This window comes from Schistosoma haematobium, chromosome ZW (assembly GCF_000699445.3).
Source record: "Schistosoma haematobium chromosome ZW, whole genome shotgun sequence".
NCBI lineage: Eukaryota > Metazoa > Platyhelminthes > Trematoda > Strigeidida > Schistosomatidae > Schistosoma > Schistosoma haematobium.
In genome coordinates this window covers 66,153,343-66,175,818 of record NC_067195.1, presented here as the reverse complement: position 1 = coordinate 66,175,818, position 22,476 = coordinate 66,153,343, and the positions used below count along the sequence as shown (strand labels likewise).

At 32.9% G+C, this 22,476-nt stretch overlaps 1 protein-coding gene across 1 annotated transcript; it reads left to right on the top strand.

Moving 5' to 3' along the window:
• Positions 1–2,768: 2,768 nt before the first annotated feature.
• MS3_00004186 (uncharacterized protein) lies at positions 2,769–17,746 on the top strand. Its single transcript, XM_051212083.1, has 3 exons — positions 2,769–3,015; positions 4,537–4,628; positions 16,864–17,746. Exons 1-3 carry the CDS (start codon positions 2,893–2,895, stop codon positions 17,204–17,206), a joined length of 558 nt encoding a protein of 185 aa, XP_051072220.1. The 5' UTR covers positions 2,769–2,892; the 3' UTR covers positions 17,207–17,746.
• Positions 17,747–22,476: the final 4,730 nt, after the last annotated feature.

Sequence of the window (22,476 nt, the reverse complement as noted above, 5' to 3'; positions counted from 1 at the left end):
AGTCAAGAATCGAAAGACTTATGATTCACGCTGACAAAGACTAGATATTTCTTAATCCTCTATACAATAAAAAAATACTCCTGGTAGGAACTTAAATTGTAGGAAACAACACAGATGCACCAATTGATATTGATAATATAGACCCAGAAAAGAACAAAGTATTCAGAGTATTTCCTGAATATTCATCGTTTTACATTTTCCATTTAATACTAATTCATATTATGCTAAGATATAAGTTTCCGATCTTACTGTTGACCAAACACGTGATCACTAATATTGAATTATTCTGCAGCAATTTACTCTACATTATTCTGTACTGAACATTAAACAAGTTTGCCAAGACAACAACCTATGCTTTATAACAACATCTTTTCTTTGGCACACTATAAACTTGTGATTATTGATCATTTTGATGAAGTTTTGTTCTCTGAGTTGGATAGTTTGGTTTTAGAGCTTTCATCGTTATTCTGAACGACATCATCAGCACAAACGTCTCCACATATAACACACAGCTTGTTCAGTGGACCTCGATCTTGATTGGTTATTGTTGGCCTTTAACCTGTCATCGTTTATATCTTTATTTTGATTGCATGTCCCATTGATTTGATTCTTGGTTCTATATTTGTCCATAATTTTTCTGATTGATTGATAAATTGTATCGATTTCAATGTTTGTTGATTGCTGATTGACCTGAGTGCCAAACTTCTAAAAATTCTTTGGTGTTTTTAGAGTTCCCTCTATCCAAGATTTCAACACTTTCACAGTTGAATGTGTGTCCACAGTTGTCCACATGTATTGATATAAGCAATGATATGTCATGCCGTTTGGCCGCTAATTGATGTTTGTTCAGGCTAAGATGAAGGTGGCATCCACTTTGTATGATGTAGTGTTTTTCACAGCTCCACGATTAACCATATGACTCAAAGGACAAAACTTCACCAATATCATCCAGCTGAGCTACAAATCTTCACGGTTATCGATCATACTATCTTTTGAAAATCATACTAACTACTTGCTGGACGGAAATTTTGAACGTTTATTAATTTATCATTTATTAAGAGTAAAAATATTTACTTATCTTTTCAATGACTAATATAAGAATCCATAAATACAATAATTTAATGCGGTCAATCTTTAAAACTTGAACACCTCATAGATAATTTGAATAGTTCATTATATGACATTAAAAATGGTGAACATTATTTCATACACATAGTTCCCGATATTATCTTAAACAGAGCTGTTTACAACTTAAAATATTTGGAAATCAAAGTTATTACAGATATTGACATACATATACATACGAAGGTGATTAGAGATGAATATATGTATCATGATATGGTAAAGATTCCGATAGAGTTAATGAGGTCATAAGAAGTTTGTTTCGAATCAATAAAGTTTGAGAGAGAAAGTTCCAGAACATTGAAATAGTGGTTAGAACTCATGAAGTTAACAAACATTAGATGATTGTATAATGAAGTAACTGAAAATAGATTAATTGTAATAAAGAAAGATACGACTTGAAATCAGTCAGTTATGAATTAAAGAAAATGACAGTGATGTAACTTAAAATTCAGAAAGAGTTGAATGACGTAATAAATATTTTTTATTTATTACGTTCTAATTGTTGTGACTTTATGATCCGACCGGTCTGACCAGCCTAGAGTCTTATTGGTCCTTTGCTCGCCTAGCCCGTCCAGCTGAGTCCAAAATGCCAATAACAGCCTCCACTATGCGAATCATTTATTTCAGACATACTGAATTTATATACCAACCAAACAGATCACAACGCACCATAAAATAAGAAATAACATTCATACACAATAAAGCCAAAAAGTGGCTGTGAATGTGAGAGACAGTAATTAAATAACTGAGCAGTAAATCGTATAATAATAAATTATAGTCAGAATGGGTTTTGTGGAGATTTTAGAAATTTCACAGATTGAAATCATGAGTGGATGCGCACTGCTGAGGAGTCCCATACTAGGACGAAACGGCCGTCCAGTGCTTCCAGGTTTTCAATGGTGGTCTAGCTTCAACTGACTCATGATTTCAATCTGTGAAATAAATTATAGGTCAAAATGAAGCTTATAGTAAGAGGAATATACATATACATAACCCAATTACTGACTAGTTATACCATAAGAATATATAGATTATATTAGTCCATTGATAATTCTCAGAAGTTACTCGAAAGTTAATCTTCACTAGGATATAACACTAATCACTATTTCATTGTTCTGGAACTTTCCCTCCCAAACTTTATTGATTCGAAACAAACTTCTTATGACCTCATTAACTCTATCGGAATCTTCACCATATCATGATACATATATTCATTTCTAACCACCTTCGTATGTATATGTATGTCAATATCTGTAATAACTTTGATTTCCAAATATTTTAGTTTATAAACAGCTGATGAGAACCTAACGAAATAAAATGAATTCACATTATTCTGCACCAATCTTTGTTCTTACTCTGTTTAAGATAAACATTATTGACTTTTAAATAGTCACTGCAATAAAATAAACTCCTATTATTAAATGTCTACTTGTTGTTTAATCAAATTATAAAAGTTGAACAATAACAAAAATGTGTAGTTTATTATTATCATTTATAGAGAAAAATTTGTTTTTAATCAAAGTTTGTAGAGGTAGATTGGTGGAAATTTCAATTATGTATATGTTGTTTATCCTTTATGACTGATTTTATGATAAATCTACTTTTATAATAATCCTAATGCAATAAGTAAATGCACAATAAACAAAACTCAATGTTTGTTATACTATATATATATATGTATAAATTTACACGTGAATAATAGAAATTACTCCTTATGGATTTAGTATTAATATAACTTGTTAGTAAACTGTTTTATATTAGTTCCAAATGACTGAACAAGGAATTTTACATGCGTTTTCATTAATTGATACTGACAATGATGGGATAATCACAATTGAAGATCTTGAAAGATATTCTATGAAAAGTACAGTGGCAGATGATTTTGTACCAGTGAGTATTTAAAGCATGTTCACATATAATAACTGTTTTGTTATATATATGTATATATGCAATACACCTAACAATAACCACAACTAGTAACCTGTTTTTATGTAGTAATAGCTACTAGGTAAATAGATAAATGAATTTACAGTTATCATTAGCAATGTTTGACTTTTCCATTTAGTTTCTGAAGAATTGACTTACATTGAGTCAATTTAAGAGTTTTTCAAAGTGTTCTACCTATCTTTTTCGCTACTCTTGGTTTTCTTTGTTTTTTCTTGACTGGTCACTCTGGTTTACTATATTTTTCAGCTAGTTTCCTCGTTGTATCATGTAATTGTTTAATATTTCATTCTCTTGTAACTTTTTTCCCACTTATTTGTAACTATCAAGTTTGATACCCTTCTAAACTCGCTTGTTTGCTTATGTGTATTTGGCTTGTGCTTTGACTTTCTCTGCTCTTGTTTGGCTGTTGTTAATTTTTGTCTTCTTGTTCTTCCCTTCTTGAATCTTGCCTAGGGTGTCGACATAGATCCATTCTTTATGCTAGTGCTTCTTGTAGTCTAGCACCTCCTAACATGTAGAAGTTATGAATTATTTAATCCCTTTCCATTTGTTTATCATAGAAGTTTCCTCTTCTCTAAATAGATCTTGTAAGGCTTGGAACTTACTGCTGAGTGATATCTTGAATTCGATGAGTTTTTTAGTATCTCGAAGAAAGGCTGAATGGTGCTTTGACGATCCTGGAGCCATGGGATTACTATCATATAAGTGCTTTTCATGTTTCTTCGAACAACACAGGTCCAACTCCTTGTGCATGCGATGCATTTTCTTCTTCGCGACCAGAGTACAACAGCAACTCACTTCAAACTTATCTTTTCTATACAGCTTTCGTTCAATGGGTTTCACTTTTTCTAGGCACTGCCATGTTATATATCCTTATTTCCGTAACTACTTGAATAGTACTCTCAGTTTCCCATATTATGTGGAAACCCCATGTATCTATAACAAGAGTTGCCTTAGATTTTAGAAGGGGCATTGCCTTGGTGAGTTTCAGAGAGTCTAGGCTTTCATCATGAGGCGTCATAACGTTTCTAAATGATTACCATTAACTTCCATGGTAGAGTTTAAAAGGTTTAAATTATTTTATGTGGTTAGCGCTTTTTGTAACAAAGTTGTTTTCTTCGGGATGTGGTTTCTGATCCTTCTTTTTTATTCGGGCTTTAACCACAGAGATGATGAAAAACAACCATAATAAAGTTAATAAAAATAACAGTATCTATATTACTGGTGTCCTCCCAATTGTCTTCAAACATTTAATCCCATTCCATTGTGTTGAAATGAACTATAATTATGCCAATAACTAGCTCGATTTTGAGAGTTGGTCATTACATTAATAATAACAATTTATATGGCGTGACTCAGACCTCTTATTCCAAAGACCATACAGTGATTTTACCACTTGAACATATATTTTTAGGTTCACTAGATGAAATAATTCTTCATTTTGTTATATCTTTTTAATTCCAGAAGTGGAAAAAGTTATTTGATGAGGACAATACTGGTGAAATAACATTTATTCATTTTTGTGATGTTCTTGGTATCAGCAAAAAGAAAAGAGAGTAAGATTGGTAACTTATTTACACTGACCATTATCCTTACTTTAGTATAATTGATAGTTGTTTAGACTGATAAAATAGTTGTTTCCTCCAAATAAAATTTTTCTCTATATCTGTGAATGAATTAGTCAGTGACCAAGATGTCTTTTAATGTATAGCGTAATAGTGAGTTGTAGATCCAAAACCAACAACTGACTCCATTCATCCGTCAAGTAGCATCCGTTGTGTCGTCCTAGCACAGAACTCCTCGGCACTGCACATCTACGATTCCTCACGACAGATTGGAAACCTAGAACCTTCGGTCTCACGCGCTAAAGCTTAACCTTAGACCACTGAGCCGGCATCCAGCGGTGTTAGTATCTAACTTCAACCAATCCACGAAGTTGAGCGACCATCTCCAATTGTTTTTGGTGGGTAACTGCGTCACAGCTAACACGGAATTGAACCACTGTTTACGGCTTCTCACTAGAACTCCATGAATTACCTCTCGCGTGCGGGATCATGGATGCGCATAGCTAAGGAGCCCTATACTAAGACGAAACGATCGGCCAGCGTTTCCGGGTTTTCAGTGGTGGTTTAATATTGATCGATTCATGATCTCAACCAGAAACTCGACAATCCCTACAACCACAGCATTCATTGTGTCGAATCATTTGCATAAGTAAGTGCTTTTAATCGAGATTTAGGCAAGCTTTGGTGTTTGATAGTATAATAGTGTCTTTCAAGTGTTGTTTAAGGTCTTCTTAACAACTTTTCCAACACAACCATTAATTTGGTTGGAATTCACAATTCTTTAATCTGAATCTTATTAGATAATCTACAGTAGAATTTCAAAGTTTATTAATTCATATTTCTTTGAAGATAGTCAAGTTCACAATACAAAATGTCGGTACCGGATAAAGGATTGCTATTCCAACCGAATTTTATGGTAAACATTGAAATGTAATGAGTTGTTAAACAAATCTAATAAGTCTTTTGATATTCATTCAGACTAATACCAAACAGTTCTTCAGAGCAATTAGTTTCTGAATGTTATATTGTCAGAATAAAAAAATTACATAGTTCTTATATGCATTATCATGATGTTCTAATAATACAGGAAGGAAAAACCAACTTTATATTTGTAATCATTCTGAAACGTTACATAATTAATAAGACATCATAAGTCTTTTTAAAGGATAGTATCATGAAGCCAAGAAGTCGCGCAAAAAGACAGTGGGTAAGAATTATAAGGGTGTAGAACTCATAGTATGAAAAGTATCTAGGAAATAGCAGTCAGGTTCATTATAACTGTTCGTTAAAAACCCCTTTCTTAATAAATCAGTATTCTTCAACTGCCTAAGGATTTGCACTACAATATTAATGTGATCCACGAGTAAAAACACGTGTTAGTCTTATACTTTACACTTTTTGATTTAAACGACATCTTTTACTGAACTTTAAAGTACCGTGGTTCATTTTGACCAGTAGTTTGAACATAGTATTTAGGTTAACGGCTTTTGCAGTTGAATTGCAGTCGCCATATACCTAATCAAAGGACTGTATAACCATATATTTAAACCTGGTTTTTCAGAAGACTAACAAGTATGTTTTTAACTTTTTTCCTGTTAATCTCGACAAAAGTCAACTGGAAGTATAATCAGCAGGACTTAAGTTTTGTGATAGATGTAGACATCTGAACCATTTGAAGACTAATGTTTAATTTGATAACATATTTACCCAGACACAAGACTCGATACTCTCGACAAAGGTCGAATATGAAAGATTCAAGACTATACTAATTGGTTGCTGTAACCAATTTCTAACCTATTTCTCGATGTCCTACTTTCTAAAGGGACAAATTTTCTCACAAAAGGAAATGTATTTAGAAAAAATATTTGGACGGGTCAGTATACTCATTTTCATAGCTTTACACCTCTTCAATACAACATAAATTTGGTTAAATGTCTCAGCCACAGAAACAAACTAGTATGTTCTGAAGACAGTGTAAATAGCGAAATAGATCAACTGAAAAACATATTACGAAATAATGGTTACCCAGATCATTTTTTCGGAAAATTTCTGTTGGGAGTTATAAAGGCCAAACTCCGACTAGGTCAGTGTAAAAACCCTCTATCTAAAACTGAATTTTAAAGAGGATATAGCGGGTGACATTTCACTGGGTCCACTCGAAAAAATTTGTTGAAACGACGTTTCACACTGCCAAGTTACATGTAATCTTCTCAGCCAAACCAGTACTTACACAATAAGTCAAGGATAGGTTGCCCATTATGGGCTCCTCTATGTATGTATACTAATTCAACCTTGTGTGTTCGTGAACATGTACCAGGATGGTTGGGAAAAAAAGTCACAAAATCAATCAATAATGACATCCTTTCTTACTTGGTATATAGTGAACATCATATTAAAATAGATAAAGCCTTTTCTGTTTTATATCAAATTCCAAACAATCTATCTAAAGGAGCTGGATTACGGTTCCTCTCTTATAAATGAATCCATTTGAATCAACCCCAGAAAACCGAACTTATTTATCCAGCCTCTATGTTTACCTTGGTTCACGACTGAATCATCAGATACCTGAAATGGATATTATAAACCTCTTATCCTCCCTTCCAATTTCTTATTCTGTTTATATCTTTCTAAATCTTTGCATTCATCTTTCTCATTTCACATGAATTTCATTTCAGTTACCGTGATAACACCTCGATTATTACATATTATATTCAAAAGTTATCATCATTATTATTATTTTGTGATGGTGAAGATTTATGGCTCAGGTAGATGATTTTGATGAAGTTTTGTCCTCTGAGCTGGATTATTATTAAACCGAAGAACAAGACGAAATTCTCCTACTATGGATTTTATTCACACGATTTTTTATTTCATTATATTGCTATTATATTGGTTATGACTTGGCACTACCACAAATCATTCTGACCTTTATTAAACGAATTTCCTAATTTATAAATAACACAATCTTGAAGTAATCATGTCGTAACAGATACAAACGTTCACCATTTCTAACATATTACATTGTCAAATTCTTTAATACATGCCTTATTTTGAACTTTGTAAAATATCATAATTATGGACATATAACTGTAGATCCTGATAATGAAGTCATTTTGAATCTAGCTGTACTTTAAAAACTGATCTTAAATTATTTGATTAAATTACCGATTTTATAGTGAACCCCATGTTAACATAAGTATTTAAAATGATTTATTATCGCAGAATTTATTCAAAATGATCTTTAAAATAAATGACTAATTTACTATGCACCAGAAGAATCATATCTTGATTGTTGATATATTTTAGACCTAATGATTTTGATAAATTCACTCTGGACTCTAAAAAAATGATCGCAATTACATGAGAGGCAGTCGAAATCCATTTGACTTTATTCTAAACAGTAGAAATAAAACTATAAGCATTACCTTGTTACTGAAGCACAAATAATTCAATCGTCATTCTTCATTTTAGTGGAGTTTTATTCTCTTAGCTGGATGGTTTTTGGTCGTGGAGCTTTTATCAGGACAAACTTCAAAAAAACTACCTGAAGTTTGTGCTGATGGTGTCATTCAGAAGGACAAAACTTCACCAAAATCATCCACTTGAGCTACAAATCTTCTCCATCACTTCAAAGTCATTCTTTATTACTAGTTTTGAAAAATATTGATTGAAAATGTTTCTTCTATCAATGAGCAGAAAATCAATCAACTAGTTAATTTGACTTGTCATGTGCTTATGCTGGATTGCTTTTTTTTAAAACAAGACTGTCTTTAAAATTCTGACTAATTCTTTCAAAAAGTAATTGGCTTGAGAAATATAAAATAGTAAACTTACAATAATATTTTGGTTTCTAGGTAAATTATTTGCAGAATATACGTAAATATAATTGAACCAATTAAATTGTTAATTTAACATATGATCATTGTAATATTACCTCATTCTCAATTAAAAATAAACATTTGAGAAAGCAATTGATTTTAGTAACTACACTTATAGGCTCCATAATGATAGAGGAAGATAAATACATAGCTACAAATGTTTCATAAGAAAAAGAAAGTTCAGGGATAGGTTTAAAAGTGATTGCGAATAAGAGTTTTCAGGTTGTAGCATAGGATTGGTGTAGATGAGTGTACATCTTTTTCATACACAAGTTTAGTATAATTAAGTTATTTAAATGGCTTCTAACTTGTAATGGTGAACTAATCGTATTGTTTTACAAAACTATTACGTAATATAAAGCTGGAAAAGCTTCCTCTATTTTGATATCATGTTCACTGTCTACGACGGCAAAATGGATAGTATTGTGGTGTGTGCTACTTATGTCGATAGATATAGGTAGTATGTATCACCAACTGAAAGTGCAATGCCTGGAGACAGAAGGTTGAGAAAATAGAAGAGATGAAAACGAGAACAGAGACTGATTGGTATAGAAACGAAGGAACAACAAAGTCTGAAACAATTGATGCACATTTTGGTTGTTCCTGCCTGAATCCACATCCACCACAAAACTACCTGTAGATGTGATTAAATCTTTTCTCAATCATGTAAGCCCATGTTCCCGACAAAACAAGACCCCTTAAAAAAAGGTTACCTAAGTAACATCACTGAAATAGTTAAAATCATATAGACATATTATTATGTGAATTCCACCTTAGATACTATGTTTAAAGTCAAATATTACTCACTATGCCCATTTTTGTCTCATTTTTATGTTTAAAAATTTGTAGTTTCACGAATATATCCAAATAAATACGAATAATATTATCCTCCAGGCAATTTTTGTAATTTTTTTTAAAAATCCCCTCCCACCCCATTAAAAAATTTTCCCACCCCCAAATTACAATATTTTTCATCCCGTGTTTCGCCCAATGAAATGGCTAGTTTTAAAAGTTCGATTTAATTGGTTAGTTATGTCTTGAAAATTGTCATAAATTATCAGTACTTGTCGACGAAGCACAATCTCAATCGTCATTATGGAGCAGAGTAACGTGCCAATTACAAGCGCTGGTGTTTCTCACGTCACTGAAATGGAGGAAGTCTTTTTGACTACCTTGTTTCTGGTTGCGTTCTTATCGGTTGGAGCGTTAAAGACCGCTATCACAAATTTTGAAAGATCGACTTACAGTCATTATGTAGTGAGAGATTCGCATATTGTCAGAGATCAAAATTCGTATATTAAATTTGTGTGTTGGAGAAATGGGAGTATAAGATCTAGCGGTTCGTCACAGCGGATTAGACGGAGGAGGTGATTTGGTTAATGTTATTATAATTTTTTTCACGAAGGGCTTCCATGAACACCCAATGTCCGGCCTTCATGTTTTGTAAGAATGTAGACGGCTACTGGACTGTTGTACGTGGGAATGTGCATCACAATCACGAGTGCAATTCCCTGAGGTACCAAACTAATGCATGGGTGCGCAGGTTAACGGATGCAGAGTTTGAAACTGTGAGATCGCTGCTGATATCTGGTACCGCTCCATTCCACATTAAGAATTTTGCTTACCAATCTCATGGGAAACGTCTGACTGATCAAGATGTCTGTAATATGCGGTAAAAAGTGTTCTCACACGCGAACCTTCCTGGTAAGCAATTTGCCAATTTATAATGTACACCATAGGTGATTACGGAAAATTACAAGTTCACATAACATCCTTGGGTGGCCTTTGCGAATACGAATTAGAAGATGATAACTGTCTATCGTATTTTTTCTTCATGACTGCTGAGCAAATGAATTTGACAGGTCGTTTCTGTGATGTTATCGGTTTTGACGGGACGTACAAGACGAATAACGAGAACGTCTATTTATATCAGGTCGTAGCCCTTTTAGTTTTTTTCTTAATTACTTGCAATTTTTCTACTACAGTTCTTCAAAAATAAGAAGCCTGATTTTGTAATTATTTTATATGGAGGTAACCTTAATGAATAGTCCTAGCATTGTTTTAAATAATACTCAATTACAGGGCATTAAATTTCAAATATTAGTCTCATAATTTCATAAGTAAATCGTAGATGCTGGCATAAGAAACAATCTATGCGATTATCCTAAATTCATCAGCTGATTCGCTATTTTTGTGAACACTTCAGTTTTTCCTCGCATTCATGATATGTAGAAATAATGAACTAAAAAATATTTTATTATCGTATTAATGCAATTGTAATGTATTACATAGATCATTCTTTAATTGTAAGTAAATTATTGATCAAGTATACTAGTTTCTGCAATCTCATTACATGGCATATCTGAAGATTGAAATTTTCATGTATTTTCTCTGAATTTTATGATGCTTGATTTTTAATCCACTAAAATAAGAAAACATTTACACTTTTAAAGGGATGAAGAGCATGCATTGGCATGAGAATAAAATAGATATACCTAGGTCTTTGCCCTATATCATATTTTTTTCAAGTGTATTATTATTATTTGCAGTAAACGTTCACTTTAAAGATTCACTTAATATCATTAGACTGTAGCAGTAGTTACTAGAGTTTACCAGTATGTAAGGTTTTTTTATTTGTTGCTGTTTCTTGAAGTGCTATTAGCTTAAAAGTCCGATGATCATTTGATGAATAGTAATAAATCTAATACAAGACCTCAGGTATTTTTTTAGGAGTCCCTTAAATGCTTTTAGTAACTGATAAATTTGATCGTTCAAAAATGCTAACAATAAGAAGCTGTTATTACCTTCACCAGCCTTAGATCCTAACCTCGCCTTCTTAGCTTTTGTGAAGATTGTTTTTGATTCACTGTAGGATTATTACCTGGTTTAAATGTTTCTCATTCAAGAAATAATGTTATATAAGAGTTTATAGATAATTGATATACTTTTAAAGCAGTCAGATAAACAGAGTACACGAAGGTAACAAATGTTAACTGATTACGTATTGAAAGTATTTTGCAAATAAATCGCTCTAATTGAAGGTATGAAATTAAAATTGATTTCACTGTTGATCTTAAAAATACTAATATAGTAGGTTTATATTTTAAATTCATTTGGCTGTATATTGTTCCATTTGTAAAAATTAATAGTTCCAAACTTTGATACTTTTACGAATGGTATTCTCCAATTTAGCCGTTAAGTAGGTGTTGAAAATATATTTTCATATCAGCTGTTGTGGTAAAACTTCAAATAGGTGTTATTTGAGTGTATATTTCCTTATAAACTATACTCAAACTATAATTCAATTAGTATAGTGAGTTTGTGAAGAACGTAGCATTCTAATCGCTTAAATCACGAATTGATCTTAGCTAGATCTTCATTGCAAACCCGAAAACGCTGGAAGGCCTTTTAGTTCTAGTATGAGACTCTTCAGCAGTGCTCATCCACAACCTTGTATGCGAGAGCCGAACCTGTGACCATTCTCTTGGGTGAACGTTGAACATCTAGGCCACTGAGTAGGCACCCTACAGCGTCAATGTCTTACTTTAACCAGACCATGAGCTTCCACAATTTTTTATTGATCGCTTGTAGTGGATAACTATATCACATCCGACACGGAATAGATTGGAAAGAAATTTTCCCCTTGAACATTGAATAATATTGTCCGACCGGCCATTTTTTTTATAAAAAAAATTTTCCAACCCCAAATTACAATATTTTTCATCCCGTGTTTCGTCCAATGAAATGGCTAGTTCCAAAAATTAGATTTAATTGGTTAGTTATGTCTTGAAAATTGTTATAAATTATCAGTACTTGTCGACGAAGCACAATCTCAATCGTCATTATGGAGCAGAGTAACGTGCCGAGTACGAGCGCTGGTGTTTCTCACGTAACGGAAATGGAGGAAGTCTTTTTGACTACCTTGTTTCTGGTTGCGTTTCCATCGGTTGAAGCGTTAAAGACCACTATCACAAATTTTGAAAGATCGACTTACAGTCATTATGTAGTGAGAGATTCGCATATTGGCAGAGATCAAAAATCCTACATTAAATTTGTGTGTTGGCGAAATGGGCGTATAAGATCTAGCGGTTCGTCACAACGTATTAGACGGAGGAGGTAATTTGGTAAATTGTTTTATAATTTTTTTAATGAAGGGCTTCTATGAACACCCAATGTCCAGCATTTATGTTTTGTAAGATTATAGACGGCTATTGGACTGTTGTACGTGGGAATGTACATCACAATCACGAGTGCAATTCCCTGAGGTACCAGGGTAATTCATGGATGCGCAGGTTAACGGATGGGGAGTTTGAAACTGTGAGACCGCTGCTGATTTCCGGTACCGCTGCATTCCACATCAGGAATTTTGCTTACCAATCTTATGGGAAATGTCTGACCGCTCAAGATGTCTGCAATATGCGGTACAAAGTGTTCTCACACGCGAACCTTCCTGGTACGGAATTCGCCAATTTATAATGTACACTATAGGTGATTACGGGAAATTGAAAGCTCACATAACATCCTTGGGTGGGCTTTGCGAATACGAATTGGACGATGAGAACTGTCTATCGTATTTCTTCTTCATGACTGCTGAGCAAGTGAATTTGGCTGGTCACTTTTGTGACGTAATTGGTTTTGACGGGACGTACAAAACTAATAACGAGAACGTCCATTTATATCAAGTCGTTGCCATGGATATGAATTTTAAGGCAATACCCATGTGCATTGCCTTTTTAAGTCGCGAAACGTCGGCCTTGATTTCTCGATTCCTCTTCTTTTTCCAACGGTGTACCAACAGTCGACAACTGGTAGGCATTGTGACCGATGATTCACCTGCAATTGCTGCTGCTATTACGCAGGTGTATCCGGATGCACACCATATTCTGTGTCGCGTACACCTTGTTCGGAATGTGATAAAGAGGGTAAGTGTTTCGTTCATTAACATTAACCCAGTAACCGTTATTGTAGAGGGTGCGATCAGAAATTGTACAACTGTTCTTTCGCCTCATGTTCACTCGAACGGTTGAAAGGTAAATCAAAATCTACATAACATGATTTTGTAGTTTTAACAACGTACTTTGGACGCCACGGGGACGTACTACGTACACGTCGACACTAGCCGGTGCTCGTGTCCATTCTTCATTGAAAACGGATTACCATGCCGTCACATATTGGCTTACTGCATACACAGTAACACCGAAGTGAACGTACAGTCAATTTGTGACAGGTGGTTACACTATGATGGTTATCTGACTCATATTGCAGTTGAAAATTATTTCCCAATGCAACTGAGTCAGCCAAGCATGAAGAATGCGGTGATAGCGTTAATCAGGCGAATGTCGGAGGAACAATGCAGTTCACTTCATGACTTCATAGTTCACGGTAGACTACCAACAACGCCAGTAAACTTACATGGAGAACAGCATTCGTACACCCTTTCAAGAACCTCGACTAACGTAGCAGTGCCGTTTATACAACGAGGAACTGTTGATTTGGATGAAACGCTCAGTAACGATGAGGAGGAAGTAATTTCTATTAACTCGGAAGAGTTAACTGAACGGGACATCGAAAATGAAGAAGAGCATGACGAGAATCGACTCTGCGACATCTGTAATCTTGCGCAGCCTCCGTGTGAAACCGGTGGTGCGGTTGGTTGGGTTTTCTGTAGATGTGAAGCAATGTTTCATACCTTCTGTGCCTACGACCCATCGCCGAACGTGCGAGCAGTGCACTGTCCTATCTGTGGCGCCATTACAAACTAATAGTGATGACGTTCGACCGCGAGAACGAGTAAAGGCCCTTTTCAGGGCCACCCACAATTTGATTTCCATTATTTTTTATCTACTACTTTTCCGCCGCAAAGGTCAAGTGATTAAGCACTTATTAATGTCTCATGAATTTAGATATCCCTTAGAGATTAATAGTGGAAAAGCGATTATCGTTCATGTATTCGTAAACTTGTTTCTAACGTTTATTAGATATAAAGGTTAAGAAAACTTAGACAAGATTTTGTCATCTAATGAAGACTAATCTAGTAATTTTATATTGAAAATAATGTGATTAGCGTTCATGTTTTAGTAACACATTTGTAAACTATCTAATAAAAGTACATTTTGAGTACATTTTAATAGGAATATTTTAAATGAGTGAAAATCGTAATTTTGTCGTTAGGTCAATAAACTTATGATGACATTTATTAGTGAATGTAATAAGATAATTACAAAGATGAATGTGATTAAAGCTCATAGAGAAGTAAACGAAATTGAGAAAATTAACTTATTTAGGAATAAAATAATGACATTTGAAAACAAGTTGAAACCATCATCATTGAAATGATGATGGTGATAAAAGGTCATACAGTAAGTGTAAAAAGAAATAAGAATATTATCCGTTTCATAGATACACAAAACAAGAACTTCATATTCTTGTTTTATATTAAAATTTCCTGAAACCAGAACTATGCGTACGTAAGAAGTACGTCTGATCGTAAACTAAGCCTCCATAGTTATTCATAACTACTGATTATATCACCGTATTCATTTGCACACCTCATCAACTATTTATGACTGGTACAATCTCGTTGTACCAGTTAAATATTCCCTTAAAATATTCAAAAATCAAAAATAATTTAGGAAACAATCGTTTTCCTTAACTTCATCATCACACTATACAGTTATTAGTCCATAATTTTATTATTTTATAAAGTCCAAAAATAAGGCATGACATTTATGAATTTGACAATGTAATGTGTTAACAATGGTTAACGTTTACATCTGTAACGATATATATATTTACAAATTAAAAAGGTCATTCACTAAAGGTCGGGATGATTTGCAGTAAAGTGTTCAGTCACAATAAGTGACTAAGCATTATAGGAAAATTGAAAATGCAAAAATTTTGTGTCAATGAAATACATAGTACAAGAATTGAATCTTGTCAATTGACATAATAATAATAATAATAATAATAATAATAATAAGGAAAATAAATAATACTAATAGCATTGTAAATGTTCATTGATACAGTTGACCTTACTCATATTTATACGTTTAAAGTCGATAAATATTTGTTGAGTCAGTCAGACGACGTAGGATTGTTCATTTACACTTCATGAAACTGATATTTCAAATGCTTGTCAAAAATGGTTACATTCATAATGTCTAGATAATTCAGGTTTCATATTACGGCGGTTAACAATATTCACACATGACTGATTAAACAAACTAGTTTTTATTACGACCAAAAATTAATTTTAAAATACAGAACTACAAATAATTTACAAGTGAACACAATAAGCCGTTTCAATGGACTTTTACAATTTAACCACATTTAAATCTAACGTTGTCTAATTCTCATTATGAATGAACATTTACAAAATAATCCTTTACTAAATATTAAGTGTCTTTTTCGGAAAATTTATTACTACTTTCATATACTGTCAAAGTCAGTTCATTAAATGATCGTCTACGGTTGGTTCACCTGAATTATACATATTGCAACCAGTAATTTATCATGATGATTTATTGATATGTTGATTTCTTTTTCCCATTAACACACCGTGTGTTACAAAAAAGCCTATGCACACACTTTGGTGATAATTTGTTTATTAATTTGGTATTAAATATTTGACTACCGACCTCATTCAGTAATCACTATTATCAAATATTCAAACCGGTTTACAGATGCTTTTTCCCAAAAACTTTCTTTTACTGAGATACATATGATTATTCCTGTTCCGATAACTAACGACTTCAATTCAAGGTATACTTGATCGGAAAACAAAAATTGATCCCAATACACATTCACTAACAGTAGGATTGCATGGTAATGCAATTAAGTTGGTGTCTTTTTCTTCAAAAGTCTAAATTTTTTTCAAGACTAAGATTACACAAAAAAAATTATTCATTATCATTAAATTTCAAATGTAAAAAATGAAAATTCTGGTATCCAATCACAGCTCCAGATGTGATTTCGATTTCAACTAATCAGATTACAAAGATGAACAGTTTACGACCAATCACAAAATTATTAAAGGTAACAAAATGTTTGTTCATTATCACTTGAGCACACACTTGCAAAACAAGTCCACCAATCAATGATACCTAAATTTTTCATTCACACCCCACAATTTTTTTAAAAGGGGTGGTAGGGAATCATATAGGCCGGTTACTTAATGTCAACCTTGAACATTCTATTCTCAAACTCTGTATTCGTCCACCTGGGACTGGCTCAAATTTATTGGTTAGATCTAATAGATTACTAAATATGTATTTTCAGCTGCCATTACCAGCTTGTACACAAAATTACGTATAAAATTATAACTTACGGTGTTCATAATCCCGTTACAGCGAAATACTTAAAGAAAGAAACATAGTAATTCCAGATTCAATACCTAAACCAATCGTCTACTCAAGCAACCTAAATCCAGAGATGCAGCAGAAAATATTGAGAATTATAAAATATGGATGGAATAAACAAAACGATCATTCCAATTTATATGAAATAACTGTACAATGTGATCGTGAGTTCGGTTCACGTTGGAAAGGACGTGTTATCAACAATACACAACCAATAAAAGAAGCAGTTAAGGGAAAATATCTGGTGTTCAGTTGTGATAATGGAAAAACCATATGGTGCCTTTGGTTAGGAAATGACGAAAAAGACAGATCCGTAGGATGTTGTTGCTGTTAATTCGTTATAATTTTAAAAATACTCCATTCTTGTTCTATTTAATTATCTTAAACTATTGTTATAATGCAATATACTTTTGTATTAACTTCAACTCTTACGTAATAAAATGTTGTATTCACAGATAATAATGTCATTATAGTAACATCATGAACCAAAACCAACCATGTTATAAATCATTTCCTTTTAGTTAAAATAAATTGTGTCATTTTTTTTTTCATTTTTAAAGAAATTTTGTTGATCATAATAATGGACTATTTTTATTAATTAATCAAGGGCAGTTTATAAAGTCAGTTGGCTGATTATCAATATATACCATGTTTAAGCTTACTCAATACTTTCATTATAAATTACATCAAGAATCTGATTCGTTTGAAAAAAAGTAAACACAAAATGACTTTAATATCACATAGAAACAATTTTCATGTGATTTTGTTTATAAAAAGTTGAAAATTTAACTTTTAACTCACTAACGATAACATATTAGTTATCATGGGATTATTCTAAAATATTATTGACACATTAATGTACTCAACAACTGGCCAATAAAACTTTAAAATAAATCATTTTAACAGATCATTAAAAACTTTTCAGGAATACTTCCAGACTAAATATTTTATTTGTCAAGTAGAATTCATTATGTTGCTAGCTTAAAAATATTGATTTATAACCTATGATGATATATATATACATATATAGACTTTGTTATTATTATTGGTACATTGATAATCTATTATTTAAACATGTAAGCTTTGATACAAGGGGCGACCAAGATATGAATTCTCCACATAACAAAAATGAGATTATGAAGTGACAGAGAAACGAAAGTTAGTATAATAAGAAAACGAAATTGTGAATAGAAATTAGTGCACGAGAGTGAAATAATAATAATAGTGGATAGATGGACGGATGGAACAGTTCAGTTAGAAAAAATACAACCAGAAAAGATTCTGTCAGTTATTTTAGCTCTTATCAAGCGTAAGTTACAGCATGATCGCCAATGGCTTGTATTCTGAGCCATATGTGATAACGTTCGAAGACACCATATTGCGCTATCTCCAGGACCTCAACCAGGGAATCGTGAAGTATAAACAGATGTCAGTCCTGCATACCTTTCTTTCATACTACGACACCATATCATGCACTGACCACCTCTACGCATTTTTCAACTAGTTCCAGAGTCGGAAAATAATGCACAACATGATAAGACATTTATAGTACCTGTCTAAGCAACCGAAGTCGGTGTTTCAAGACGGGAAAGCTAATTGAATTATCGTCGCTGTACTTGACAATTCGTTGCCAAACTTCCATATTACCAAAATGGTGTTGTTAATGGAAGTTAGCAATCTGTCAAAGAAAACGATGATCAAACACAGAAAGTCGTCTAAAATCCTCAACTTGGGCAGGCCAGATTTCACAAGTATTGAGGAACACTACTCTTACTGACGCATTATTGATCCGAACTTTTGTAACCAGACTAATATTACAAAGACTCCAAAGATGGCCAAGATCAGTATAAACACCTTTTGACTTTCATTATACGTGAATTGATTTCCCCACTCACACCAACACCTATACTTATGCAGCTACTCAGACACACGAATTTCTCTACCTACTCATTCCGTACACTTATTACACTAATCTTTCTATAATTTCTATATAGGGAAACTTCGATCTTGGTTTTTATTTCAACTGTTGTTATGAAAAATTGAATTTTTCCTGATATGTGAGCAACAATGTATTTTTAATTATTGAAACTTGGAACATTATCCATAATAGAAACGAATCTTGTATTGTTCCAATCTATGATCGTGCTACACCTTCTTTGATTTATCCTTCATCGACGTTAATTTTCACAACTTACAAGCTATTTATAACCATTAGTAAAAATCAAGTCTGAAGTTAACATGAAATTTGGAAAGTGTCTACCATGGAGACAAAAGGTGGTGTTAGGTGGTGCTTTCGATTAAGATCAATGGTTTTGTAAATTTCATATCAACATATAAAACAAACTGATGAAAGCTTTATGGTTTTAAATACCAGTTGTTAAGACAGACAGAAGATTATAAAAGCTTTCTGTATTCTGTGATATGTAACTAAAAGAAATATACCGTTCGTAATTATAAATAAAAGTGTTTCAAACACCCATCTGAAAATCTTAAAAATAACTAAGATTCTGGTTAGTCGGCTTGGTACCGTAAATTTACACAACCATATTGCTTACCAATGACGTAGTTGGAACTGAAAATCTACTTACAGTAATAATTTTAAAGAACATGTGCTTGGTGTAAGTGTTAATTTCGTTGAAATCAAAGTATAAAGTAAAGTGTTATACATATACGTTTGATTAAATAGTATGAGACTCAAGATTTTAGGCAAATATCATTTTTTGTTGGTGAGCCTACTGATTGTATATGAGTTGGGCATAATCAACTACTGAAAAACTACTACTACTGAAGGACATTAGTGGGAAAGTGTGAAATATTCTCAGTCTAATTTGAAAGAAATTCAGTGATTTGATGCAGTGATTTACGTTCTCATAGACCATGTCAGTGATTTCAAGATAAAAGTAAAGTACTCATTAAATGTAACCTAATAACTCTTTAATTGATCGAAAAAACATTGGTAAAATCTTAATGAGTATAAAGAAGATTTTAGGACGTTTTGGGACTTTCCAAATTCCACTTTTATAAGGAATAAATGACTTTTACAGCATAACACACAATTAAAAACCGGAGAAAATGATAATAAATTGTTAGCGTTTATTCAATTAGATTAAGGCATGTTTTTTATGCTTATCAGTAGTGATCTTTTGAGTACATGTGTATTTTTAGTCGTGAACTGATTTATGATTGCTTCTGGAAATGAGTTATTTCATTTGGTTACAAACTTATGGAATAGTTGAGCTTTCATTTCTGAATACGTAACCCGAATTGAAATTATAACTAGATCTTTTTTCGCTTTTCTCGTTGTGCTATAACACAAAGTGACTTTAAATTACGAGTAACCCACACAGTTTCGCAGCGCCGCAAATATGTCTCATTGATAAGTGACAGCAAGAACTAAAATCAATAACGTGCCATCTAACATAAAATAATATGTTTTGCAACTTTGTTTGCTTTGTCTACCATATAGTAATTTTTCAGCTCTCTGGACTTACCAATGAATAGTCAGTCATTACTGGTCCATTAACAACAGCGTAAAAATTGTATTAATCGTTAATCCAAAATTTTGACTGATATTACCATAATAAATGCATTGATTTTCATTAAAATATATCTGACTAAATACAAAACTATTTGAAGTGTTTGACTCTTAGTTTGATTTCATGGATAGTGTATATTATGACGAAGATTAATATGTCAGTATACAATTCAAGTTAATCATAGAAGAAAACAATATGGGAAATGTGAATATTGTACGTATTTTGATGAGAACAAGTGAGTCATTTAAAAATATAAAGATAGAAATTCTAAGAGAATGTTTTCGCTAAATGTCATACATTAAAAATGGAATCACTTTAGGCTTGAAGCAATTTAAAAATATATCAATGCTTTAAATTATCTCAAGTCAATCCGAACAACATATACAAGCGAACAATATTGTTTCCGATTAGATCCTTAGAACAATAGGATCACACTCTGACTTCCCCATGATGTCTAACATGCTTTAAAAACCAACACATATTGTTCGGGTTCGTTTTTTCAAAGGAATAAAGATCACTGAATTACATAAGATGAAGAGTGATTTTTCAATTAGCACTACAGAAATGAAATTTACACTTTGAACGTGAGCTACTTTTAAATATTTAAGTAGAAAGAATAGCTTTCAAAAAATGTCTGTGGTTGAATGCGTTACTGATATTTCTAACATAAGGTAATAAATAGTATGACAGAATTATATATTTCACTTCAGATTTCAATAAGAGCTTTTCAAAGTGATTAAACTTGGCGCAATAGAAAATTTAATATCGTTATTCGAATGTGTTCAAAACTCGCCAACCAAGATTACCAATCTCGAATATACTGCATTTCATCGACAGTTCCGTTATGAACACGTATCAATTAATTTTTCAATAAACTCCCGTAATTTTTTGGAAACAGTTCAGTATGAGCAGACCATAACTACTGCTGGTTGCTTGACATTGAAAAAAATCGTGTCATCATCGGAATAAAAGATGTATAGGCAAGCAATCAATCATGATGAAATCAGAATCCAGTGTTTTTAGGTGTTCCAAAATTTTCATTCGAAAGGTAACACTATCACTCAAATATGCTGTTTGGACTTTTAAAACAAGCGGTTATGTTAACACATATCCAGATTTTGTAATTGAGACTCAACAAAAATACACTTATATTGTCAGTTTGACGAGCATCATATTCACGTTCAATTATAAAGTTTATAAGGGTCCACTTTATTGAAAAGACTAAATGTGTGTAAAAATTAAATACCTGGAACGATTATTTCTAGACTAAGTGTTCCATTAAAAGTGACGTATTGGGCCACCAAACTTGCCTCATTATACGGAACTAATTTTTCATTCAGACAGACAAAAGTTATCGAGTTCCCACCTCATATTACTTCCATTGAAACTTCACAAAATCTAAAATTTCGTGACAAAACACTTTCGATGGAACAATGGAGAAGTGAATTTTTACTGCCGGTTAAACGGACCTTAGTTTATACATATACTATGAACAAAAATCTTCCATTTAGCTTCGTACTTTATACTTGGATAACCCCGTTTGTGCGACAGCTGTGATGAATCTCAGTCATTGCTTTGCCTTATTTGTACTTGAACGGTCTCTCTGGCTTACTATATTTCATTACCAATTTCTTCGTTGTATCATATAGTTGTTTCATATTTCCTTCTCTAGCTGAATTTTTCGTTGTTGTTGCTATGTCCACCACGCATTTCCACTTGTTGACTCCAATGTCCCTCTTCACTCGCTTGATTGCTTCAATGTAATCAGATTGTGCCTTGACTGCCTCTACTCTCGTTCCACTTTTGTTCATTACCGTCTTCTTGTTCTTCCTTTATCAAATCTCGCAAATGGTTTCGACAGAGATGACTTCCTATGATTATGCTTGTTGCGACCAAGAATCTCCTGACACGCTGACACTAGTGTTCCTTCAATCCATTTCCCCTTCTTCCAAATGATCTTGTAAGGCTTGGAATCTGTTGTTGAGAGTTATCTTGAATTGGTTCAGTTTGTCAGTATGTCGAATGAAGGCTGTGTTGAATATTTGTGATGTTGTTTCTCCAGTTGTCC